Raw genomic sequence first — 26848 nt, 5'->3', positions numbered from 1 at the left:
TCTGTAGTTTGAATGAATTAGCAATTAGATTAAAATTTGAGTTTAGTCTTGTTTGTTTGGGTTTCCACATTAAAAAGGAATATTTTTCCAATGTGTGATTCCATTTTTATTCCAGTAGTTTAAAAACCAAAAATTCACACACAAAAAACTGTTACTCAGGTCAACCAAGTAAAGAATGCTGGAACGTTAAGGAACTGAATTGTTGACTATGAAGCACTGAAGATAATTGTAATTTATTAACCTCATGTTACTTCTCAAAAAAATTCTTGTGTTACAGGTAAAACAGAATCAGTTTGGGTGACATTTTGTGAACATAGGCTTTGCTTTTGTCAATTCTAATGTCTTCACATGTATATAGGCCATGGGAGGGAAGAATGCTTTTGAATAAAGTACACTTTTTTTCTTGAAAAAGAGCTAACATTAACACACAGACTTAAAAATTTTGTAAAGCAGATTGAGGATTTGGGATGGGTGTTTTGTTTTACAGGTATTTTCAAACTATTTAAAGTTAATCTAGTCTATGATAGGTATTTCTTGACAATTGAGTTAAGTTACAGCATTTGCTTAAGTAATACGTCACTTTCTAACAAATTATGTAAAGATAGTTCTGTATTGCAGTAGAACGCTTTTTTTATTATTATTAATTTTGTTATGAGCCAAAAGGTAAACTAGTAGTTTATGATCTGAGAGAACAGGATAATGTTTTTAAAATGTTTCTTGGTCAGAGTTTGGTAACTTGGCCAAACCGGATGTGCCCAAAAATATAACTTGTTTCTTGCTGTTCACGTTTGCTTAGTAACTGTGGTATGTGCTATCTCTGGTTGTAGGTGAGAGAAATGGCTGCTACCACTCTAAGTGGTCTTCTACAGTGCAACTTCCTCACTATGGATGGTCCCATGCAGACCCACTTTGAACAGCTATGCAAGATGAGGTTGCCAAAAAAACGAAAACGAGACCTGGGTTCAGCTGTGGATACAATTCCTTCTGGTGGTAAGAAGATTGTTTCAGACTAAAACCATATATTTTGAGAACAGGTTTGGAAGACATAAGAATTTTTTGCTATTCTTAAATGATTATTCTGCAAGCACTCCAGATAGAATTGGGTTTATCCTATGATTAAGCAATATTTGAAAATAAACACAAACCCAGAGAAACACAAGGCTGGTTGCCCATGCAAATTTTTCTCCTTTCTAAGCATTCGTAACATGTAATGGGCAACCACATGTCCTTTTGTACTTTATTCTCTATGTGAATACAGTGCAGTCCTAATCTTTCTGAAGTGCTTTGAGAGTTTGCTTTACAGCATAAATAATGAATAAGAATACACTACTACAAAAAAAAATACGATGTATTCTTAGGTTAAATTAATTCACTACTTCTCCCAGAATTAAAACTTAAGAATTTTTTTGATTTCCTCTGTACATACTTGACATAGTTAAGATGATGGGGGATATTTATTTCCTCAGTAAATATAATTTCTTAGCCACCACAACATGTTTTCACTGCTCACCTATTTTTCCTTCTGTTTGTTAGCAGTGTGTTTTTAACAAAACAAAACTTAGTTAACCTTTGTTAGGGACCTGGCTTCCTGACCAGATATCTAGCGTGTCTGGGTCACGTTCCTTTGACCCAGAAAGACTGAGTTTCCATGTCATCAAGTAGCTTGATATTTGAGAGAACATTCTTAACTTGGGAACAGTGGAGATACAGCTCATGAGTGATTTACTGTCTAGCTACTTAGGTTCTTTTATCAAAGAAGCTCTCTTGAAATGTTTATAAAATATACAGAAGTTGCGGATGATTTTTTTACGCATTCTTCCACTAAAAATTAAAGATGTAAGAAAGCAGAAGCAAGGTGGAGATCCACAGACTTCTGTGAATTGGACTATACAGTCTGTAAAACCACCTGGTTTCCTGCAGAGATTTTTGTACTGTTCCAGGGTTGTTGTTGCTTTTTACAAAAAAAATAAAATAAAATAAAAACACTCAAGTTTGACTGTCTCATGAAGTGATGGCTTAGATAAAAGAGTTGCACCTTATTAAATGTAATATTCTGTAATTGTAGACTTGGTTAAACGCCATGCCGGTGTGCTAGGACTTAGTGCATGTATTTTGTCAAGTCCATATGATGTACCCACCTGGATGCCACAGCTCTTAATGGATCTCAGTGCCCATCTTAACGATCCTCAACCTATCGAGGTAAAAACACTTCATTTTTCTCTTTAGTGTACCATGTCTAAAATATGCTTATTCATCTGCTTTCCTATATATATACATTTTAAAATACCATTAAGAAACTTACTTTCTGCTGCATTACATTAAGCATATAGTTTAATTCACAGACAGACTTTGAAGTATTTCAGTGGGATTCCTGTTCTTGCTTTCAAACTTAAAGCATAAAAAGCTGCAAGAGCTATATCTACAGTGAGGAAATAGTTTTACTTGTCTTTTTTTTTTTTATCTTAAAATTGTTACTTTCATATATACCTACAAAGATAGAATTGGGGGGAGGGGAGTGACTAGAAAATATCAAACTGAACAACAGCAACAAAACACTAAAATCTTTAAAACAAAGTTTCATAAGCAATTCTAGAAATGAGTTTTTAGTGAAGCAGTTACTTTAACTATATTTTTGCTTTGTGTGTTTTGTTTTCTTGACCTTTTCTGTGTTAAACATGAATTTACTTGCTGAAGGATTCCTTAGATTTAACAAACTTTGCTATGGTGTGTTTTCCTGAATCAAGAAACTGAACTAAGTGGACTTAATTATTTTAGTAACAGAAGATTGTTTTTCTCTCATTTGATTTTCCTACATGCCTTTTGTGTTAGATTCATCCACTGTTTCTTGTGTTTTGAGAACTGAACCATTCCTTTGAAAAACTTGAGGAAAAGAGGAAAACAGTTTCACATATACTTTATAAGAAGCTGCTATTTTTTTTTCAGATTTGAAATTGTTGGTCAAATAATTCATTTTGTAGGAATGTTGGAATTGAGATGCTAGTCAAAAGACTGTAACCAGAACTGAAAAAATTAAAATACAAAATTCTTCAGAGCCAGTCTAGTTTCTGTAGCTGTTTGAACACTTCTCTCAGTATTATTTTTATGTTTAACATTTGTTTTGCCATGGAGCTTAAATCTACAATAGATACAGATCAATACTGATTGTCTCCTGTGCAGATGACTGTGAAAAAAACACTGTCAAATTTCCGGAGGACCCATCATGACAACTGGCAGGAGCATAAACAGCAGTTCACAGATGACCAGCTACTAGTGCTTACTGACCTCTTGGTTTCACCGTGCTATTATGCATAGATAGGTAAGATTTTTTTTGACATAAATTAACAGAAGCAGCAGTCTTACGAAATCTACTCTAGCTCTCCAACCTAACATAGTGTAGAAAGGAATCTTTCAACCACAGGGAGAATATGTCACCAAATAACAGTTCCTTGTGTCTCCAGTGTTCTGTTCAGGATCAGATTTATTTTGGGGTAATTATTGTTGCCATTTTTTTCACATGTCCCTATATTACATTAGAATTTTGGTAGGATACTCTTCTTGAATACGGGCGATCCTTCTCACCATTTTGTGCCAGTTGGATGCCTTTCAAATGTCTGTCAGTTTTCACTAGAGGCCAAGTGCCTGATGCTTTGTACTTGTGATGTCTCTGAGGACTTTAGCCTGCTACCTGGTACAGTGTATCTTCTGGGTGTTACGATGGGAAATAACCATGGACAAACTGTTCCCTCTTCTGCAGTATGGCTTTCCTAATAGGTCTCTTCACAGACATGTCCAGAAAGAGCAAATCCAATCCCAGAGTTTCTCTTAAGCTGCAAGATTCTGATGTCTTCTGTGATGTTTTGTGATGGTATTTGAAGATAAATTTTAATTTGTTTTCATTTTGTTCTGTAGTAATAGCATGAAGCAGTAATTGTGTTTTGAATTTTTTATTTCAGGCTTCTCCTGGAAAAATGAGGATGTGGGAGCCTTTCTGCAAAATAAAGGAAACTCAGAAAGAAATTTATCATGTAGAAAACTTTTGTCTGGGAAATCCTGATGCCTAATCAAAACCACTTTTAAATGCATACATAAAGGCCTGGTTCTATTCAAAAAGAATTTCACCTCCCTGGGGAGCAGCTGTGGGAGTCCCATAGTCTCCCTGTAACTGCGTTCACAGAGCCTGATCATGAGTTTATTGAAAGACCCTTTTCATTGGCCCACATTACACATCAGTCTTGTTTCTGCTTTATTGCACACAGTGACTTACACTGCACATTTCTTACCCTCTTTTTCTGACCCTTCTTCCCAGCTGTTTCTGACATCCAAGCTATGCAGAAGCAGAGAGTGCTGCAAATCAGAATATACTCAGTGAAGATCTCCAATTCTGTTGATGCATCTTGTTATCTAGTCAACATAAAAGACCAGGAACTTAATCTTTCTCAGAGTTTATTTTTCACTACTTGGATTTCAGTGCCCGTCAAATGAAGGGCTCTATATCATTCAGTCCACCTCAGGGCAGGATTGCCTTTTTGTATCTTGTTGAAATGTAAATAGCTGACTTTGTCTGTGCAGTATAGATGATGGCAGGACAAAATGTGGGGAGTGAAAGCTCTTACTGCATGGCGAGGTCTTCACTGATAGCTCGACCACGTGGAATAAAAATCTATGATTATCTGAATATTTTTAAGAGTGAAGGACTATGGGTATTTCTACATAATTAGAGCCCACAGGTAAGAAATTGTGGACTATGAAGTGAAGGTTGAATTTACAGAATGAAATGTATGTGTAGTGTGAAAAGACACTGAATGGCTGACTATTTTTAACTGTGTGTGCTCATAAAGATTGTCACTATTTGAGCAAGCATACCTTGCTCAAAGATTGTGGAAGCTCTGTATTTTATTTTTTTTGCCTGCAGCTTTATTCAGAGACTGGTATCTATTGGCTATTTAACAACATGTTTAATATGTGTTACATAGTTGTAAAAGACTGTATAAATTGTAGAGGCATTGCATTGATGAAACATTGTACAGTTTGCAACCTTTTACATAATACCATTGTGAGATTAATTTGTAAAGATTCATACTTAGGTGTTAATACAGTAGTAGTTCTGGCTTTTGTATCAAATCAAATGCCGTTATTAGTTTTTTAAATTATTTTCTTTAACAGAGTATCTCTTCATGTCTAAAAGGCAGAGGTTTTGGTTTGGTTTTCTTGTATCTCATTTATTACTATGTCTCATTCAGATTTTAACGAACATTTGTGGCCATCTCTAAATGCTGGCATGACATATTCTGATGTGATAAATTCATAGAACGTGAGGTACATGGAAATAATGCGTAAGCTGGTGTGTTTCGATTTTCATGCAGACCTGCAGGAGCACTAATACATTTCGAGCAATCTACCTGCTGAGTGTGTGACTCATTCCAAACTTCAAAGCACAGCAGTGTTCCTGGTGCAGTATTTAATGAGTGTCAGCACACAGATGTAACCACTGTATAGCGTAGTGCCAAAATTATTATTTCAATTGTGTATGTAGTTTAAGACCCAATAAATGGATTGTTTGTAACATCTGCTTTTTTTTTTTTGGATTTCTGAAGTGGAAGTTTCTTATTTTGAGACTGAACTTAAAGTTGTTTACTGTGCTTTTTAGCTTTTTGTGTGAGGTGTGTGTTTATCATGGAACTTGGCACTGAGTTAAGGTAGCATTAAGGATAATTAAAGATGTAGTTCTAATGAGTGGGACACTAGCTTTTATATTTTTACATGAAAATATCTTGCACCTGGTGAGACTTGCAATAAAATTTTTGAGAAGTATGCTTAAAATTGGAAAAAATGTTATGCTTAAAAAGTTAGTTTGAAGTGGAAGATTGTTTTGCTTAAATAAAAGTATTAGAAAGTATTTGCTGGAAGTTATGATCTTCAAAGTACCTGTTGGCTGGTTAACTGCTATCATAGCAGACATTATCTGTGTTGTCTTGCCTTCACCAGGAACGGCTAATAATAGGATCCAGCTCTGCTGCTTTTTGCCATAGCTGGGATTTTCTCTTCTTGTGTGTCCGTAGTCAGTGTAGCTGGAATTAGTTGTGATGGTGAGGATCCATCCCTGAGCAGGGAACCATTCTGTAGTCAGAGCTATGGTTGCAAATAAGTAGGTGGTATTATTTCACAGTAACTGTTTATAAATTGGTAATAAATTACTGATGGGATCTTGTCCGAACAGATCCCCCAGAAAATAGAGTGCCTGTTCAAAGTACAGTTCTGTAGGGTAGAATGTGATAGTATGAGAAAACTTGAACTGACGCTTTGTGGGCAAAAGATTAAAGCCTTTGTTCTGAGGATGTAGGAATAACTTTGAGTTATTCATCACATATCGTAACTTCTCTGCTGCTTTGGTTCTCTACCTTTCCCCAAGCAATCTGTGCACACAATCAGTTCTGGGCTTACCATCACTTTGCTCAAGCACATGATGAAAGAGGAGAGTGGAGTAGAAGAACACTCAGGACTTCATCTTGCTTCCCATTACTCACTTTCCATTATAAATCACTGTTCTCAAAGGCAACCTTATGATCTTTCCTTAAGAAACAAGATTGTTCACAAAGCTTGTTTAGCCTTTTTTTTTTTGTATTGTTAGATTGAGTGGTTGTTGAGCACTTAATGACTGGTTCTGATGAACTGTTAAGCAACATTCAGTCCCCAGTCTCTATTCTGGCATGGACATTTCTAGGACTTTTCTCCTAAGATGGACTGTCCTCTGATGCTTTCCTCTGTCTCCTCGCAGCTCTCAAAGTACGGAAGAAATAGCTTGTCCTTGCCTGAAGCCTTAGAGATTAAAATGCAATGACTCAGTTTGCAGAGGGAGACATTTCAAGAGTGAGAAGATAGATTTATTCCCCTTGAACAGTAATGGAGGTGAAAAAAGATGTTGGAGACTGTCTGGTATGTCCTTGGTAGCCTTAGTTGACCGTATGTCAGTCTGCAAAAGCAACCTCAGTGACCATCCTGCTCAAAGCAGCAAAGATTGAATGATGATGCTGTCGTAAGGCGGAATTCATTTCTTGGGGTTGCTTGGGTTTTGGGTGTGTGGTGGTGTGTTCTTTGTTGTTTTGTTTTTTTTTGCCTCATCTGTTTTACTTCTTAAACCAGCCTACTACTGGGAGTTCTGTCCTTGGTACACATGTATGATATCTCTCCTATCAATTTCTCAGTTAGGCGTCCCCAGCATCCCATATTCACCACTCAGTCTCACACTTTCTTCCATAGCTTCAGAATTCCTGGAATTCTGCAGCAGAGACTCGGCTTTCCTTTTCTACTGTGCTGTAGAAGACACAATCATCTGGTAAGGTGAAGGGGGGAGAAGGGGAAGTATTGATCCATAGAATGTTTTGTTAACCAATGTCCTTGCAGGATTTGAACTTTAGCCCTGCTGCGAATTATCAACTAATTTGTTTTACATTCTCACTGGCGTGCAGTAGTGGGAATGCAGCATTTATGGATTCCCCATCACAAAATACTTGCTGTACAGTCACTTTGAGGTTCTCTGCAGGCTAGAGGTAACCATGCTCTGGAGAAGAGGTTTCACAGTCTTTAATCTAGCAAGGTACTTTTGAGGCACTAGGGCAGAGGTCATTTTGGTCTACTGCAAGGAACTGGCAGTTCAACTACAGAAGAAAACTCAAAACTGTGTGGGAGATGCAGAGTATTGCCAAGATGTTTAAGGCAATGCACACAAATTATGGGCAAATTACACCTGGTTTGCTCTGAGGGTTTTTTCTTCTCTCTTGGTCAACAAATGCCTCCCAAAGCTATTAAAAGATATTTAGAACTCCATGAGCTGAGAATAAAAAAATGGTTACTGTTCTCTCCCTGGGAAGGACAGTAACTCTCAGTTAAAGCATTATTGAATCAGGGGTTCTCCCAGCACAGACAACAGCTTGGACAGTTGCCTACAAAAGTTGCTAGCAAAATTATCAGTGATTTCTGATGGATTAGAGCACAGCGATTTGAGGAATTCTTTGTATCCTAAAGGGGCAGACTGTTCAAAGGGTGAAAGAGAACCTTGTGGGCTATGATATTTTTCTGATTCTAGGTTGGATGTCTTCTTCAGCCTTTGCTTGTGGAAGTTAGGCCTGCTTTCCCTGCTTGGGCTCTTAGCACCATCACTGCAGATATTCTCTATAAATTAGTGGGGCAGACTTTGCTGCTAGAGAGGGAGGAGGGCGCCTACTGTCCTCAGGGAATAGTGAGAGGTGTGCTGGGAAGTAAGAGGAGCAGTCATTTTTGATCGGTATGCATCTTTAAAAAAAAAAAAAAAGTTAAAAAAAATTTGAAAAGGCAGTAAACTCAATAAATTTGTTCTGACAGTAAGTCTAGTGAGATTAGCAATAAATTTAGGGAGTAGCCTCAATGAGTTCATGCAGAAAGGTTTCTATCAAGAGAAAAAAAGCATTAACTGTCTTTTACTTCTATTGTTTTGGGTTAATTCACCCTTCTGTTATTCCAGCATCTTTCAGCATTTTAACAGAACAGCTTTAGGGGAGGCACTGATCCACTTGCATTGGGGTGGGAGGCAGGCAGGCTTCCACAATTAAAGTAACTCCAATTTCTTGTGGTAAATATATACAAGATTTGACACTTCAAAAAAAACGTCTTGGGAACACAATTTAGCCTCGTGCTGAGAACTCTGACAAATATTTGATGCCTCATAGTTCTAGAGAGCTGTTTTGTTTTTTTTTTTCGAAATTGGTTTAAGGAAGGCCTTGAGAGTGCTGTAAAGTAGGAGTTAATATCCTACTACCTTGTGTGAGGTCTGCAAAAGTTGTTGCTCCTGTGATTGCCTTGTAAAACCTACACTCGTTTTTCCCCTGCTCTTTTCCCCTGCCCCAAACTTTGGCAGTTCTGTTAAAAAGGGGCTGAGCAGGAGGGACCGCGCAGTGTCTCACATTCCCATGGAGATGTGTGCTGCCTCAGTTCGTCTCTCACTCCCCAGCTACAGGACCTGTGTTCTAATCACTTCCCTTCTGCTCACTGCCTCCCGTAGTCTTCATGGGCACTCAGCTGAGCACATGCTGCTCTCTGCAGCATTTCTGAATGCACATCACTGAAGTTCCATCCAGGCTCATGCTTTTCTACTGAAATGTTGGAGGCTTGCAGGCTATAGTAACTCCTAACACCTATTCCTTCATTTCAAACTACAGTTCGTAACTATAGAGCTATAAAATACCTAATAAAACAAAAGCCCTTGCTTTTCATGTGCCTAAGTCCTGTGTTAATGAGACAGTGACAAGCTAAACTAGTTACTATTAGAAAATGGCAGACATCTGGCATTTTGCACATAGCTAGTTCTAAATACCTTTTTTATAAGGTCCAAGTCTTACACTTCTGAAAAGTGGATTTAGAACTCAGGCTCTCATAGAGTGGTTTCAAAAGCACACACGAGATCAGTCTCTTGCTCTAACTCCTTTAAAACGCATGGCCTCGTGCAAAAACAAAAAAAGTCCCATTAGGCATATGCAGTCTTCTTTCCATGTGTGCTTGCTTCTACCTGCTAAACTGAAGGAAATCAGGAAGTCTAACTGTGGTTATCCAAACTTGAGCATTTGGTCAAATAATGTAGTATTTGGAATTACATTAGACCTTTCCCTCTTTTTAAAGGACTCACGTTTTGCAAGAAGTTGTGTTATTACTTTTTTTTGGTAAGTGACACCACAGAAGTAGTCAAGTCTAATGTAGACTCAGGCATTAGGCATAATGTGAAACTAAGGTCAAAGTTCTTAGTGTCTTGCTTACAATTAAGGATGCAGGTATTTGTGCTCGCATTAGTTTCACTTACAAACAGTCTTCTCTGTTTCCTCAGCATTAATCACTTTGAAGTAATGGACTCTTGCATTGCACTGCTATTTTGTCAGTCTCACTTAATCATACAGTTAAGCATGTTCTGATGTGTATAAATAAGAAAATTCAGGGAGATCCCAGCTCATCGCTGAAAAAAATCATACTCAGAAGGGCCAGGATTCACCCACAGAATTCAAATTAGCCATGACTGGAGAATAAAAATACAAGCAAGAGCTAAAATAAAAGTGATAGGCAAGCTGAGAGGCTTGAAGCCCTAGGAAAACAGGAATGTGATGTTCTGGGTTTTGTCCATCTTCATTGCAACTAGTTTAAGAACAAAACCAATGTGAAATGGCCCAGACCAATGTGCCCAGGTTGCAGCCTGCTCTCATGGCTGCTCGCTTTTCCCAGTAGCAGACCACATAGCAAGGCTGGACTGATTGCCAGCTGGAGGTTGTGCTTAGCATGCAAGGCTTGTCGGCCTGGCTGCTCTTGTGAGTCATAGGTTTACTGAAAGAAATTGCTCTCAGTTTTAGAAAGAAATGTGTTGAAAAATAAACTACCAAGAAGCACTGACAAGCCGTCAGATGGCAACCTAATGATCTTGTCACTGCCTCGATGCTTCTGCAAAGCACCGGTGTCCTTCTGCAGGATTGCTGAGGGTAGGGGAAGGTTATTAAGATGATACTCAGACTGATATATATGAGTCTATGTGGGAATGTACGCTGTAAGACAAGTGCCCATGCAGAAGTCAGAAGCACTGCATCTGCTGTATTTTCATAGCACTTTTGTGCCTTTACCTTGCTGGACTTTCACTGAGAACACAGTAGAGGTGACTGACATTGATGTCCCTCAGTTGTGTCTGCCTACCAGGGCCCTTTGCTGGCTTGCAGAACGCGTGCTGAGCCTTTCCTGCCCATGTAAGTGATTCTCTACATGATCCGCTTAGTGTTGAGACATCCAGTACACCGTTGCTTCACAAATACAGCACTCCCATTTAAAGTATTTAATATTTATACTGTATTTATTCTTTATTCCTTTACTGCTACTGTTTTTTTTTTTTTAATCTTATTTGCTGCGGGAAGATGAATGTTTCCTTCCTCTAGCCTCTGAGCCATTCCTCAGTTCACACGGGAATGTAGCACAGAAGCGCAGGCAGGAGAAGAGGCAGCGTGCAAACCTGCCTTAACTTTTTATGATGAACAGTTTGGGGTTGGGGCAGGTGTGTTGGTGGTGTTAAGTCAACAGGGAAGAACCCTGAAGCCTTGAGTGGCCAGCTGTTGACTCGGTGTCCTGTTAAGGGTAGGGCTGGGCCATGACTTGTCCTAAAACCTCCTAAACCCTCCAGGTGCATTCTCTGTGCTGGCTTCGCGGCTTTGCAGCGCCTGTCCCTGTGCAGGATGGTGCTCCCGCCGGAGGACAGGACGGGCAGGGACCATTTGACACGCAGGACGGAACAGATCCAAACCGAAGTCCGCGTTTGGGGCAGCTGCTGCTCAGCATCAGCCCTGGCCCCTTTCCCCCGGGGCTCTCCCCGCACGCAGGGCGCTGCCAGGCCCCGCTCTCTGCCCGTGCCTCAGCGGCTGCCGCCTCCTTTTGCTCTCCTCCTCCCTCTGGCCCGGGGTCTCTCGCCCCGCTCCCTCAGCCCTTCCCCGGGGCCGCGGCGCTGCCGTGGGGCCGGGCGCGGGTGCGAGCTCCGCGGCCTCGCCTCAGCCGCCGGCGCCGCGCCGGGGGGAGCGGGGCGGGGGCCGGGAGGCGCCGCCGGGGCCCCGGCGCCGAGCGGGGAAGGGGCCGGGCCGGGCCGCGGCGGCGGGCGCCATGGCGGGGCGGGCGGCGCCTGGCCGCGGGCAGCCCTGAGGGAGCGGCGGCGGCGGTGGCGGGCGGCCCCCGCCATGGGCCCGCCTCGGCCGCGGTGAGGCGGCGATGAACGCGTCGGGGCGGCTGCCGGCGGGGGGCGAGGAGGAGCCCCCCGGCACCGCGCTGCTGCCGCTGGGCGGGAACGGCAGCGCCGCCGGGGGGCTGCGGGAGGGCACCCACACGGCCACCCTGGCGGCCTGCGCCTCGCTGCTGGCCCTCGTCTTCTGCCTGGGCTCCTACGGCAACCTCATCGTCTTCTTGTCCTTCTTCGACCCGGCCCTCAGGAAATTCAGGACCAACTTCGACTTCATGATCCTCAACCTCTCCTTCTGCGACCTCTTCATCTGTGGGGTGGCCGCCCCCATGTTTGCCTTCGTCCTCTTCTTCGACTCGGCGCGAGGCGCCCCGGGCACCTTCTGCTTCGCCTTCCACCTCACCAGCTCCGGCTTCATCATCATGTCGCTCAAGACGGTGGCGGTCATTGCCTTGCACCGGCTGCGCATGGTCCTGGGGAAGCAGCCGCACCGCGCCGCCTCCTTCCCCTGCACCCTGCTCCTCACCCTGCTCCTCTGGGCCACCAGCTTCACCCTGGCCACCCTGGCCACCTTGAAAACCCGCGGCTCCCGCCTCTGCCTGCCCATGTCCAGCTTTGCCAGTGGGGAGGGGAAGATTATCCTCTACCTCTACGTCACCGACTTCATCTGCTGCGTGGCCGTGGTGTCCGTCTCCTACGTCATGATCGCCCAGGCCCTGCGGAGGAACGCCCAGGTGAGGAAGTGCCCGCCCGTGGTGGCCATGGACACCTCCAGACCCCAGCCCTTCGTGGGGCCCCGTGCCACCGGGGCTGAGGAAGGCATGCAGAGCGCCTTGCCTGCCTTGTACAGGAACCAGAGCTGCAGCAAGCCGCAACACATCCAGGCACACGGCTACACCAAGCACCTTGGCCTGCCGCCAGCCCCTGCCACCAGCCAACTCCAGCTCGTGTCAGCAGTCAACTTGTCCGCAGCCAAAGACTCTAGGGCAGTGGTGACGTGCATTGTCATTGTGCTTTCTGTCTTGGTGTGCTGCCTGCCCCTGGGCATCTCTTTGGTGCAGGACATGCTGTCCAGCAGCGGGAGCTTTGTGCTCTACCAGTTTGAGCTGTGTGGATTTACCCTCATTTTTTTCAAATCTGGATTAAATCCTTTTATATATTCCCGCAACAGCGCCGGACTTCGGAGACGAGTCCTCTGGTGCCTGCAGTACCTAGCCCTTGTCTTTTTCTGCTGCAAGCAGAAGACAAGGCTTCAAGCCATGGGCAAAGGCAGCCTGGAAGTCAATAGGAATAAGTCATCCCACCATGAGACCAATTCAGCGTACATGTTGTCTCCAAAACCCCAGAAAAAGCTTGTGGATCAAGCCTGTGGTCCCAGTCATTCCAAGGAAAGCGTGCTGAGTCCCAAGGCATCTTTTGGGCATCAGCACTATGCACAGAGCAGCTCAACCCCCATGAACACCCGAATCGAGCCCTATTACAGTATCTATAACAGCAGCCCTTCCCAGGAAGTGAGCACCCCAAATAGCTTACAGCCAGTGAACTCAACTTTTGGATTTACTAAATCCTATGTTGCCATGCATTATCACACCACCAATGATTTGGTGCGAGACTATGACAGTGCTTCGACCAAGCAGATACCGGTACCCTCGGTGTAACCTTGAGAGAGCAGTTCTGGTTCTGATCTAGCTGGTTTAGTGGGTCCCCATCTTTGCTTTTGTTAATGATTATTCTAAACACAGTGATACTGCTGCCAATTAAAAAAAAAAAAAAAGGCAACAACAACACTAGTGTTAATATCTAGCTATTTGCATTCAAAGTGAATGCTAGGGTATTACTTCGGTGTTGTTTTCTTGAATTTCTGTGGCAAGTCAGAGGGGGCAGTATTTTAGACTTGTATTTGGAATCATTACACCAGAATGTTTTTGTTACAAAATTTTACCAGTGGACCCGTTAAAAAGATGTTAGTACTATAACTATGTGATTTGCTACGTTATGAGGTAAAATATCTCAGAGTACAGTCTGAGGCTGTGGCAGAAGCATTATCTGTTAAATTGCATACTTGCCATATTTTCAAACAGGAAGAACTGGGAGGATGCTTGGTATTTTAATGCTTAGGTTTAAACTTGCATTTGCAGAAGGTTGGAAGAATTGGTGGTATTTAGCTGTAGCAAGTGTCAGTAATAACAAAATTTCCATGAATTTCAGGTGAAGTTTAGGATTTCAGCCTTTCGGCTTTCCAAAGCAGGACGAGGCATTTTACAAACAGCAGTATGCTGCCACTGGGGAGGGAATTTTGAGAAGTGTCATGGTGCCATAATGAACCTCTGAAGTGTGTGTGTATATATATGTTAATTTCTGCTGTACATTTATTTTAAGGATTGGTGCCATTATATATCCCAAATTAATATATTTGGATAAGTATTTTTCACTTTCTAGAAATAACCGTCCGATACCGATTACATGTTTTATTGAGGATAAATACAAGCATTGCAATATTATAATACTGACAGCTATTAATCATGCACTTACTTTGGAGTATTATAATTCATAAACTTACACGAAGAGTAGTGTTGCTGGTTGTATTTTCGTTTGACTACTTAAAAGCAGGAAATGGAGAGATGCAGCTGTGATACTCATGGCAGGTAAAACTGACAACTGTTAACAACATTTGTTGAAACATTATGACCGAGTAACAAGACGACTACAAGTTTTTGAGATTTTCTTGGGAAGTCTACCATCAGTTTGATTTAAAAACTAATAATGTGTCTACTCATACACTTTATCTAGTGGTTGACACAGTGAGCAAATAACAGAAGTTAAACATTTTTTCTAAATTCAACCACTTGTGTTTTGTAATGTGTTGTGGAAATTCCATATGAAACAGAATGATCTGGAGGCATTTAAATTCTTGACAATTACTGCTTGAAGTGGCCAGATCTTTTCAAAGCAAGCAATCACCCTTCAGCTTCTATTGACTTCAGCAAAGCCTTAGTATCTCCAGAATAATTGTGCCACAGACTTCTGGTGCCTCGTGATAGGAAAATGCCACATCTTTAACAAAGTGATAGTGATGGAAAGATGACTTGTTACTTTAGAAACATTTGCATCATTGCCGTGTGTAAGTTGTTGGTTTAGGCTATTTGTTGACTAAACAATTTTCAAGATTTTCCTGGAAGACTATTACATTATGAACACTGTTCTTTAACACTCTGAATTTTAATTAATTTTGAATAATTCAAGACAGCTTTATTGCAATAAAATGTTCTGAACAACTTTCTAATACAAATGTAAAATTGGAATTATTTCAATAAGTCTTTTTCTCTCTGCCCAGATATTTTTCTCTATAAACTAATAACATGGTTCTTACTGAAGCAATTACAAAAGATAACTAAAAGATCTGTCTTGCTTTGTTTTGTTTTCCTTTTTGTCTTTGCATTTGTCTTCAGTACAGAACGTCCTAATCTGGGGGAAAAAATATGTGGGATCTGTTTCCTTAACAGAAATTATAATTTCAGATTGGAAAGAGTATAGGGCAGGGCCCCAGAAGCAGTTGCGAGGTGGGGTCCTGTACATACCTTGTGGGAGTTAAAGATGGGTGTTAGGACTGGTTTTGCCATATTAAGCAGTTTTTGAGTTTGCAGCATGTGTGTCCAATTCCATACCGTTCATTTGTTGTAGATCACGTGAACTTCATCACATGATAGAAAATTAAATCCTCCTTACCTTATTCACAAAAGTAATTTGTGTAAGTACTCATATGGGAATGAAGGGAAGAAGGTGCACCTTGAGGACAGAAGGAGGTTTTACTGCTTTTATGTGATGTGTAATTAAGACAAATGAAATGAAGCTCCTCAAAAACACTTTGCAATATTCTTCTTCTGTTTAGCCCCTGTTGCCAGTTGTGCCCTTTAAACAACCAACATGTTAATAAGTTTATAGTGTCAGATAGGAAAGTGTAACAACTTCAATCTGTGGTAGGAACAATATCCGATTAATTTTTCAATTCTCTTTAGTAACTTCTGGGGGAGTAAAAAGGAGTGATTTGATTTTGAAAATAGGTAGCCATGACTTTTTAGAAGTATAATCTAAACCCAAGCAATCATTTATATGATAAAAATTACTTGCTTTAGACTCTTCTGTGGTGTATCTTTTCTTTTTTTTTTCCCTTTATTCATTTTGTAGTATTAATACCATCTTCTGCTGAGCACAGAACCAGTATAGCGTAAAACACGACTGAGAAGTGTGAAGTTAAAATATACAAAGGCAATTAATTGGAAGCAACATAGTGCTGGAAAAAGATGGAAAGTGTATGGGAAGACAGACTGAGAAGAGAGGAAATGTGTAAGAGAGTAAGTAATGTAAGTATCTGAATACTGAACAGTTTAGAAAAAGTAGGTCTTAGTTATGGCGGTCCATGTATGAGCAAGAAAGTATCTTGGGAATATGAAAGTAGAAAATTCTAAGACTGGTAATGCACTGCACTTTTCTTGCTGCCTGTATGTATGCTATGAACCTGCTTGCTGCAGAACTATTAAGAAAAAAGTAGGAAGATTTAACAGGAACTTCTTGTGGGTAGTATGACTATCCAAGAACCTGATAGTTAATGCCAACACAGTTTAGAGTGGATATGAAATGTTTACTCCACGAATTAAAGCATTCTTCATTTGTGGGGTTAAGGTGAAGCCATTGTGGTGGAATAGGTTTTCCAATGTACATTTTCAGTGTATTTTTCAGCATCTTCTGAAGTCACTGGTATTGGCCACTGTCACACAGGTTGTACTAGACCAGGTAAAGATAAGTTATTTGGATTTGCTCATCTTATGAATGAATCCAGGTTGTGGTACACTAAATGATTTGTTCTCATCTGATACTTATTTGCTGTCATGGTTTGTTGATTTCACCTCAATGTAGGAGTAAGATCAGCTGAATTATTTTTTTCCCCAAATAAAAATTAAGTAGCAGTCGGTGATGATAGCGACTATGCAGAGTCGGTGCTGATTCCATTTGAAATGGATTAGGCTGGTTGTGTCAAGTGAAACTTTCTTAAATCTAAATATTATACAGACTTTTTTTGCTTATTGTTCAGAGGTTTGCAATAACACTTTAAATAAAGCACACACCAGTTATTTAACAGTAGAGACTGACACACTCGGCTAGCTCTTTCTTGACCATCTGATTGTATGTGTTCATCTGCAAATATAAAGGATTTATGTCTGTCTTCTACCATGTAACCAAATGATACAGTACTGTGGATTTGCATCTTTTGGATGGCTACATTAAGTAAGTCTTTAATCTTTTCTTGCTAAACCACAGAAGGAAAGTTTTACCTGTCTACTACTGTAGTTTGTCTTTCTTGTACGTAGACTTCGTGTGCTCTATATCTGAAGCTGTACTAGAACAGCGTCTGAACTACTTCCTTGTCTTTGAATGTCACCACTTTTTATTATTTCTGCAATAATCTCCAAAAGGTATTTAGGATATGTGCTGTGACTCAAGCTGTTCTTCCTTTCAGGTGACATCCACAACATTTTAAGAAATGCTAGAAATAGCTGAATAAAATCAAACAAGCAGAAATGAGAGGCTCTTCATCAGTGATGGGATCTCGGCCCTTTGGATAATGGATTATTTTTTTTCAGGCTGAATAATGTGCACCCTACAAAACTGTTAGTAACCTCCCATGGGATTGATCTGAGACATACCCCAGTTGCAACACAGCAGGCTTTGCAGAAGGTAATCACAGAAACACTTTTATTTGACTGCAGGCTTTCCAGGCACAATCTTTACAAGTTCTTTTATCTCATTCCATCTCATACATATCTTGAGTGGGTCCATTTTCTGCTCTCACAATAAATGGTTCATTTGTTGTTTTTAGGACAGCTGCTAGCTGATGCCAGAATATTTTCTGTTTGTGTTCTTCAGGGCTCCATTTTAAGTAGGTTTTTCTTTTCAATAGTTTTCTGAGTTTGCTGAACTTCTGTGGAATACTGTTGGGTGGGAGGTCTTCCAGCACGATCATAATGAGGGAATCCTGATTTTCATTCAGGACCTGGTGTTCAGCAAAATACAGTTCATACTGACACCAGCAGCTGTTTACAAAACTGGGAGAGAGAACAAAAAGGACTTTATGGCTGTTCTCTATGCAGTTAAAAATGTTGCCAAGGACAGGATGTCCTGGTTTGAAATCTCTCTCGTGATAACATATTTTGAATCCGTCAGTTTCCAGTCTTTCCAGGAGATTCTCTTTCATCCAATTTGCATCATGTTCACTGTATGAAATGAAGGCGTCAAAGGGCTTGTTTTCTGGCCTCTTCTTGTACTGCTTCCTCTTTGCCATACACCAGTACCAACCCATTTTCACGTACCACAGCCCATCAAAATGCCAACATAAGCCTGTCAACACCAAAACAACCAGAACGGCAACACAAGCTGTGATGGCCATCTGAATGCCCAAGGAGCAGTGCAGAAGTGTGAGATTACTGCCCTCCACCAGCGAGCCCCGTCTGTCTGGTGGAAAGCTGCACCTGAGATTTTCTTTGCCATTTATCTGCAAGTGTGGGGTATGGACGTAGACATTTACAAACCAGTACAAGTCACAGTTACAAAAAAAATGTTTACCTTGAACAGTCAAAATGCTCAAACTTGTTAACTGTCCGAAAGTGTCCTCCGCTATGGTTGTGATGGCGTTATCGCTAATGTCCAACTCCATCAGAGAAACTGGGAGAGAGCCACGCTGTAGGAAAGAGATCTTATTCCCTGATAAATTAAAATATTTCAGCATTGGAAGAGATTTCCCAAAGTGATCAGGGAGTTCTGAAATTAGATTGTGACTACCATCCAGATTAGTGAGCAAACGAAGTTGGCTGGTGGGTTCCAGTCTGGTTATTAGGTTTCTAGAGACATTAAGGAATTCAAGTTTCCCTATGGTTTTGGTTAATGACAACACACTCAACTTATTTTTACTAATATCACATTTTGTTAAAGTCAACGGGAAGTATTCGGGATGCATATCTGTAACCTTATTATTTTGAATATTAAATACAGTTAAGTTGGGGAGAGATTTAAAACTAGGGGGTATTATTTTAATATCGCTGTTACTTATGTCAAGGTGCTGCAGGGAGATAGGTAAGTCAGGAAGCATGGAAATACGATTGCTGCTGAGATCCAAAAAGAGTAATTCTTGCATTCTGTTGGCAAACCATTCTGGAAGTTCTACAATGGAGCAGTTGGAGATTTTCAGGTGTTTTACTTTTTCTGGAAGGCTTTCGATGGGTGTACCTGCCTGGTTTCTGACAAGTGAAATTGCACTGATATGTACAGTACCAGGGGCAAACTTTGGAGCTGTATTGTTGGGTTTTGGATGTACAGTGTATATGAAGTGATTTCCTTGAACATACATATTTTCTAAGTTAAATAGCTTTTTAGCAAAATTTTGAGGTATCACTCTTATATTTGTGAAGGACAAATCGATTACTGTGATGGTTGGAGGGAGGCATATCGTTTCCAAGTTGTTTAGGGGATTGTTGCTAATATTTACAAAAGAAAGATTGCTGAACGGGAAGCGACAGATTGCTTCCACATCTATATTGTTAATTGTTATGTTGTTGTAACTGGCATCAATAGACTGTACATTTTTCATCGGCAAAAACAGGATGAATAGTGATAGAAGATCCATTTCCAGGTCATTGTGACTAATGTCAAGCTCCAAAACACCGTCCAGCTGAGCTTGGCAGAGGTCTGGGTCTAGTTTTTCCGTCAGCTCTTCCTCAGACAGTTTGCTCTTTGACAGATCAAGAGTCCCGTTTATTGGTAGTCCACAGCGATTAGGCCTCAGTGTGGCTGTTGGAGAGACCATTGTATTTTCCTCTGCTCTTCGAAGATGCCTTGTACTTCGTCTGAGCCTCAGATTAATCTTTTGCAGGTCAGGTGGACTTCCTGGATGTGGCAGCTCTTCAGCTGATGCAGGAGGCTCCAGAGCAGCCTCTGTTGATTTGTCAGAGGCTCTGCTAGTTGCTAAGAGTTTCAGGTGAGGTGCAAGACCAGATACAAGAAGTTTCTTATCATTAAAAGATAAATTCACAGAAACAAGGCTGAGCAGAATCTCAAATGTGCCAGGTTCAATGTCCTTAATCTGATTGTAGGAAAGGTCTAAAACTTCCAGTGCGTCAAAGCCTTCAAAGTCTCTCTTGGTTATTTTTTCAATTATGTTGTGTGAGAAGTTGAGAGCTCTCGCCATTTTGGGAGCTTGTGCTTCTGATACAGAAGAGAGGTTTAAGTACGAGTAGTTATAAAATGGGAAGGCAGACTCAGCAGTTCTCCAAGTTAGGAAGCCATTTGCTCTGCTGAGTAAGAAGGAAGTGAAGTAGAAATGAAGACTTCTGATAAGGATTCCCATCCTAGAGAAAAGAAATTTTAAATCCATCATTTTAGTATGTTCTACCTTGCATAACTGAGTATGCTTTAAATAAGTAACAAGTAAATAACTTACTAAAAAGTACAGAAATTGTTTCATTAGTTGTATCTATGAATGCCTTGTTATCTACACATAAACAAAAAAAAAGAAAGTATCTTGCTTCGTTGTTACTTTCAAGAGGCAATACTAAAGGACAGAATCAGAGAACGATTTGCAGGAGCATGCTATTCATTTCAGTTCATTGTAATGACTGAGCATTTTCTGTTTTTCTAATCCCTTCCCCCTTCCCTAGGTAGGTAGTAAGCAGCCTTTATAAAACATCTCACGACTAACTGAGAAGAAGGAAGGAGAGGGAAGCCACAGACCTTCCAGCCTGTCCTCAGCCCTCAGCCAGCAGCAGCCCGCCCAGAGCACCCTGCAGCCCTACCTCGTGCCTCTGCCGCCGTGCTGGTAAGCAGTCCTGGGGCGTTCAACGCCTTCCAGCTTCTAAGGATGAAAGACAGTTGATGGCTACCTCATGCTTCCAGTGCCTTTCCCTGCTACCAGCCTCTGGAGCTATGCTTTTGTAGTGCCGGCAGCAGGGCGGGTCAGGCTGTGGGGGAGGCTTTCTCCCCCCTGTGCCCAGACTGCAGTGTTTCCCCTCCCACAGTGAGAAATCTTCCTGTTGGGGAGAGCCCGTTGCTGAGGGGAAAACAAGGTGTAGAAATAGCTTGTTTTAAGGCTTAGAGTCTGCTGTGGGCAGTGCTATCTCAAGGCAACCACTGGGCTTTTGGCTGCTTGCTGCAAAGTTACAGAAAAGATAGGGGTGAGAACCATCACTGACTGTGAGGATGTTCTGTAACAGGTGTCCTACTGCATTTTTTCAGCTTTCATGTGTGTGTGGGGGAAAAAGTGTCATTAGACTTAGAATTGAAAATACAAGAGTTGGTCCCACTGCTGATGGGCAACTGGAAGCTTCACTCCTGCTTGAGCGGCACAGGAAGGGGCTGAAAGCACCTGAGCACAGTGACAAAACCGATCTGCTCCTCTAACGTGACTTGTTTCCTGGCCGGTGAGATCTTCTGGGCTCCTTTAAGTGCAGGACCACTTTCAGCATGTGAGACCTTACGTTCTCAAACAGAGCAATTGTATGTCTTGTGCACTTTAGCTAGGGAAAAACAGTAGGAGATTTTCTTCGTGTTTGTGGTGCTACCCGGAAAGGTGTGCACTTCGCTTCAGTTCAGGATGTCGGCAGATGGGGAGTCAACAGAGATTGCACAAGATGTTGAGCACTGTCATCTGCTCTGCTTTTTCTGCTATTTATTTATTTTTTTAATTGTTTTTCCACTGTTTTGTAACTGCCAGTGGCTGGAAATTCTTACAGTAGCCCAGGGGCTCTCATGTCCAGTCCAGAGGGGCTGGAAAGCCCCATGGTTGTTTGTCTTCCCTTTCTATCAGACTCGGCACTTTTCTGCCCCATCAGGTTCTGGAAGTGCCCTGAAGTCATGCCTTCTTCAGACAGATCCTAGCTTGTTTTAGCAGAAAAGACAGGAAATTAAGAGCATTTCGGACATGTCAGGATACATTCTTGAGGTGACTCCCTGTAGCTATTTCTCCCCAACGAGTCTTTCTTCTTTTATCTAAATACAGCCATGCTCTTCTTGGAACTCAGTCCATAGTTCCATCTTTGAGAAAGCAGACGAGCTATATTTCTAGCACAGGGCTGTCCAAACCGCTTCAGCTGGTCAAGAAAGTAAATCACAGTTGGAAATAATGAACTTTTAAAAATTATTTGAATATTTTTTGGTGCAAGGATAATTATTCTACCAACATGTCGTGTGGGCATTATTCTAACATTTGTTTCACCCGGCATTCTTTTTTTTTTTTTTTTTTCTTTTAAATCTTTAAGACAATCTTATTCTAAGGATTGTGGAGGAACAGCAGCACACAAGAAAGCCCTTTGTGAGTGAGTAGGAAAAATACAAACAACATGGTTGAGAGCAGAACCAAGACAGATTTAGGGAATCCAGTTGTTGATGTTAATGTTATAAGGTTAACATTAAAATATTTGTGAGCATAGGCACATGGATGGCAGATTAGATGAGACTGTACAGGACCTGCTCAAATCCAGAAAGAATGAGCATCAGCCTTCAGGAGTCCAGCCCTCAAAGGAGCTTCTTTTATTAAGGTGGGCTTAGAATTGGATGCTGGATAAAAACTGGTAAATCATATCTGTATAGCTGTACAAATAGGATATTTATCACCTGGAAATGTACTTCTCTGCCTCTCTGCAGGAATAATACCATTCATTTCTTTACCATTTGAGAAAATTGTTTCCAAGCCTGATTGGGTTATTTTGTCCCTTCAGCTAGACAAAACTTTTCAGGGACAGTCTCGCCTTGCACACTGTGCCACTGACTCCTTTGAGCTAAATCTACCAGCTGTGCAGATGTCTTACATAAGTATTCTCTGCTTCTTCATTTAGTGCTGCAGGTAGTTAATAATTTTTGAGTTTAAATGACAATTAAAAATTAGCTTTAAAATGAATCCCTATTCTCTTAAGTCTAATGGCCGCTATATTTAATCAGTATCTTTGAGTGGAGATGTAATTAAAGACATAGCAATAATCATATGACTTTTTTTTTTCCTACAGAAAATTCTAAGTTCATTTCCTAATTGTCAATTATCAGGCCTTAGCAAGAAGTGAGCAGTGCTATTCTACACTGGTTTGGGTTGTGTACGAGGAATCCACCAGTTACTGAGTGACAAGTGAGTTTTAAGAATTTCTGTACTGATAATGTGGGACAGGGGATGTTGGTAGGTGCTTGTTGCTGATGCTCATTCTTTCTGTGTGGATGAATCCTGTATTCTGGGGCTTAAAATAGTTCATTCTTTGAACTGTTCTCATTGAAATAAATATCTTAGACAAGCGGCGTGTTTCGCTTTCACAAATCTACTTTCCGTTCATGTAATTTCCTTTGACTAACTGCAGATTATATCGGTACCATTACTGCAAATTTGCTGTCTGCCTTTCACATTATTTTCTACATTGCTGATTCTTGAATGAGCATGGAAACAAATGCCTCTCAGGCTGAGATGCAAATCTGCATCATACCTTGGGTATAAATCTAAGCAGATTGGCACAGAAACCTGCAGAGCTCCAATTCTGCTTTGTACTTTCTGCACACCCAAGCGAGATTATTTTTCCCCATGTTTGGTACGGAGAGGTTCCCACGTTCCAGGGCCTGCCTGGGAGAGGGTCATAGAAGGAAGTTACATGTATTCTCAGTTGCACGTTTCTTCCAGGTTCAAATGTATTAAAACACAAACTAATGCTGGAATGAATTATTTCTAGCAGTATCAGGTCATGGTCTCTTCTGCCTTTTGTGTTTTTGTGCACGTCTTTCCTCCTCCCCTTCCCATCTTGGTTCTTCTTGCCTGTATCAGCTGTTTGTAGGGGAGATATGGGAGAGGGTCAAAAAGAAAAGTGTGTTCTTTATATTTGTGGATTTAAGTCCCCCTGTTCTCCCTGAAAAAGTCTTACGCTGTCTGCTGGACTGTCCATAACTTGTGTCATGTATTGCACCATGTAGTAGTTCCTTTCAGTAAAGACAGGGGAAAAAAGTTCTCATGACTTGGAAAGTTCTCATGGCTCATGATCTCTTTCTTTGGTTTCTGTGAGCACAGAAGAAGTGAGGAGTGGAGCAGTGCTACAGCTGGGCCTGGAGCAGACTGGAGAGACCCTCTGCTGACCTTTCTTGGCAAGGGTAAGTGACTGACTGACAGTCCAGAATGAAAACAGTTAAACTTAGTAACGAGCATAACATATGCCGTCCAGTTCCTCTTCATGGCACAGGATTGCACTGTTCCATTGAAATTGGGTGCCTCGAACTGAAACACATGTTCTGAAAGGTACCATGCCTGGTTCTCAGAGCCAAAACTAAGCAGGGGTCAAAGTTTACCAGTGACCAAAAAGTCTCCCAGCCTCAATGCACAATAAATACATGGCTGGAGAGCCCGTCAGCGGTAGTCCTGTGGTGCCTGGACCTGATGGGCTGCCTGGCAAAGGAGATGTCTTGACAGAAGAATGGGAGGCTGGGGCGTGGTGTGGATTTGGCTGTTAGTTCTTTTGGGGGATAAAATACCTAACCAACCTGAGCTTTTACAATTGCTTAATGCTTTACTTTTCATCTTTGTTATCCAATCATGCACTTTGCTGACAAAGCTAGTCTTTTATTTCTACAATAAATCATCGTAAATTTGGTATTGCCTCATGTACCATGTCGTTGTTCGGTATCCAAAGAAGCCTTTGTCATGTAGCACAGACCACTAAGGACAGAGACAGAGGCTTGGATTTCATCATTTTTGTGCCTGGGGGTATGTTGGACACAGGGTAGGTACACTTTTGAGCGCATTGGTTCCTGTGCATGGGGAAGCAGAGGCTGAGGAATATGGAGAACCGGGTGCATGCTTTAGGGGATGGTGTGATTTGCTCCCAGAGCAGCAGACTTCTTATTGGCTTTAGTGCCATGCTGAGGTGCTGCAGCTACTTCATCAAAGAGGTTGCACTTCCCCATTGTGCTGGGGACTTCTTTGCCATGTGGGGAATCAGAATTCTTTAAATTCTGCAGAGTACCTATCCTTTTCTTCTAGTTTATCCCAGAACAAATGGATGTGCTGGAAGGTTTAGTATCTTGTGGTTTCTCTTCCCGTAATGTGACCTAGCCTGATACCTGCTGATAAAGTTTGACACCATCCCCACAAATGCTGCCTGTATGTATTCTGCAATGAGACACAGCCACCACATACAGCCTGGGGCTTGAGCACTCAGAGCATGGCACTGCGTTAAGATGCGTCTGTACTAGCTTTCCTAAGACAAGCTAAGTAGATATGGGGCAATTTCAACCTCAAAACAGACTTGTGCAAGCCATTATTACAAACACTTCTGCCTACTGTTGCAGCTTTATTAAGATTCAACCAGCCCCTTGTAAAGACAGATTAGGGAATTTAGCGCTAAATGTTTTTGTTTGCTTTTTGACTCTGTGTTGACTTGGGGATGCATCTTTGCTGCTGCATACCTGAGGTAGTGTTACCCATGGCAGTCCAGAAATGGAGCTAATGCTGCTAAGGGGTAACACCTGCAGAAGGAAGAGCTGCTAATCTGAAGATGGATAGGTGGGGAGCCTTTCCTAAAGTCGGTGTTTCTGTAGCTGCACCTACTACCCCAGCAGTTTAAAGATAGTTTGGTTGTAGCTACTCAAGCTGCAGTTACACGCCCAGCATCCATGCAGATAGAGTGAGGGAAGGTGCTGCAGGAGCCTGCAGATCTTTCCTAGCTGTGCTTTCTGAGGAACCATGTTCTTGACCAAGGCTTACTGCTCACTGGCAGACACAAGCAACTTGTTGCACGGTGTGGTGAAAGCTTTTGGTGCAGCTTTGTAACATCCATTGCTACCTGCTTAATGGGATGGGCCCAGATGACTTATTAAGACAAGTAAAATACTTAAAGGAAACTAAGTTAAATATCTAAAGTTAGAACACTTCCTTATGACTTCTCTTTTCTAAAAGCTAATAGCTTGGATCAAGATTGAAATTTAAGGAAGATTTTCCTCACTTATTTAATGGTTCCCAAGATTAGGGAAAAATAATGATAAAAAAATCTGGGTGGAAGAATCTCTTCCATCACAGTAACAAGCCCTGAGAAATAAGAATATTATCAGGAAGAAAGACTTTGAATTTAAATGCCATATCATCCTGATGATGCTTTGTTCTGTTCTACTACGTAAGAGAGATTAAAATTAGTTTTTATATTGCAACAGTCTAGCAGCTTTACTTGATATTCTGGGTAGTTCTGAACTAGTCATATGCCAAATGGTTGGTGGATTTCCGTTTGACATCAGTCATAAAACTCCTGCACCTTGCACAACAACTCTAGAAAAGAGGAAACCCATAGCTGGCTTACAAACAAGTAATACTGATCAAAACACTGAAAATGCACAATTGCACTTTCAGTGTTTTCAATACACTGAAATATTGCCCAGCTTTTGCCCATTCCAGCACATGCATCATCACAGACCTTGCAAAATGCTCCCGAGCTCATTATGGTGGAACTTAACTCAAGAGAAAGTATTTGAAAGCATTGAGTTAGATCTTGCCCATTTGCAAACTGATCTTGCTCATCAGCACAGCACCTACACTGGCAGTTTTAATGCAGGATGGTGATCACAGACCAACCCTCTTCATACTAAAGATACATACATACAAAAGTCATCTTGTGTGTTTAGTATGAAGAGGGTTGGTCTGTGATCACACAAAACAAATGACTGAAGTACCACCTAGTAAAAGCACTAAAGGAACTTTCTGCCAGCCCTACAGTGTTCTCCCTAGGAAGGAACTCCTTGAAAGCATGTTGGCTCCAAATGTGCGATTCTCATTTTTTTCTTACCTATTGAAAAACAACTGTTTTAGAAGTATAATGGAAATCTTCAGATACTGCCAAGTAATATTTCAGTTATCTGGTCCTCCCACTTACAGGAGTATATATTGCCTGCAGACTAAAACTTCATGCAACTGTATCAAAAATCTTACTTGCAAGGTAGACATGTTACCAGGAAATGGCCCTCCATGCCACTGTTTGCCAGTATGAGGGCAAGTGGAGGTACTGAGTTGTCACCAAAAAAAAACATAACTCGGACCCATATGAAACACAGCTGAATACAGGTAAGTGGGAGGCGGGG

General features: G+C 41.4%; 3 protein-coding genes and 1 long non-coding RNA gene across 6 annotated transcripts in view; 3 read left to right on the top strand and 1 right to left on the bottom strand.

The window, feature by feature from the left end:
* Positions 1-5563, top strand: part of PSME4 (proteasome activator subunit 4) — a 63888-nt gene extending 58325 nt beyond the window's left edge. For all 3 annotated transcript variants that reach the window (XM_068675202.1, XM_068675201.1, XM_068675200.1), the window contains 4 exons: positions 828-990; positions 2066-2199; positions 3178-3316; positions 3954-5563. In XM_068675202.1, the coding sequence (XP_068531303.1) occupies positions 828-990; positions 2066-2199; positions 3178-3312 (432 nt within the window). In that variant the 3' untranslated portion in view covers positions 3313-3316; positions 3954-5563. The remainder of the gene's footprint in view (positions 1-827; positions 991-2065; positions 2200-3177; positions 3317-3953) is intronic.
* Positions 5564-11017: 5454 nt separating this feature from the next.
* Positions 11018-15120, top strand: GPR75 (G protein-coupled receptor 75). The gene has a single exon (XM_068675216.1). The coding sequence runs from the start codon at positions 11752-11754 to the stop codon at positions 13375-13377; it is 1626 nt and encodes a 541-aa protein (XP_068531317.1). The 5' UTR covers positions 11018-11751; the 3' UTR covers positions 13378-15120.
* Positions 15121-17448: 2328 nt separating this feature from the next.
* On the bottom strand, positions 17449-20758 carry LOC137853175 (toll-like receptor 2). Its single transcript, XM_068675207.1, has 2 exons — positions 20560-20758; positions 17449-20115 (listed from the first exon to the last, which is right to left on the bottom strand). The coding sequence occupies exon 2, from the start codon at positions 20112-20114 to the stop codon at positions 17520-17522; it is 2595 nt and encodes an 864-aa protein (XP_068531308.1). The 5' UTR covers position 20115; positions 20560-20758; the 3' UTR covers positions 17449-17519.
* Positions 20126-26825, top strand: LOC137853186 (uncharacterized). Its single transcript, XR_011094308.1, has 4 exons — positions 20126-20582; positions 22765-22880; positions 23799-23878; positions 26646-26825. It is a non-coding gene; the product is annotated as an uncharacterized lncRNA (long non-coding RNA).
* Positions 26826-26848: the final 23 nt, after the last annotated feature.

Source organism: Anas acuta, chromosome 3, assembly GCF_963932015.1.
Source record: "Anas acuta chromosome 3, bAnaAcu1.1, whole genome shotgun sequence".
NCBI classification, from domain to species: Eukaryota; Metazoa; Chordata; class Aves; order Anseriformes; family Anatidae; genus Anas; species Anas acuta.
The sequence above is the reverse complement of the archived record's forward strand: the minus strand, read 5'-3'. Positions and strand labels throughout refer to the sequence as shown.

Excerpts from the sequence above, each read along its gene's own strand:
- GPR75 (XM_068675216.1), top strand. The coding sequence starts at position 11,752 with ATGAACGCGTCGGGGCGGCTGCCGGCGGGGGGCGAGGAGGAGCCCCCC.
- LOC137853175 (XM_068675207.1), bottom strand. The coding sequence starts at position 20,114 with ATGGGAATCCTTATCAGAAGTCTTCATTTCTACTTCACTTCCTTCTTA.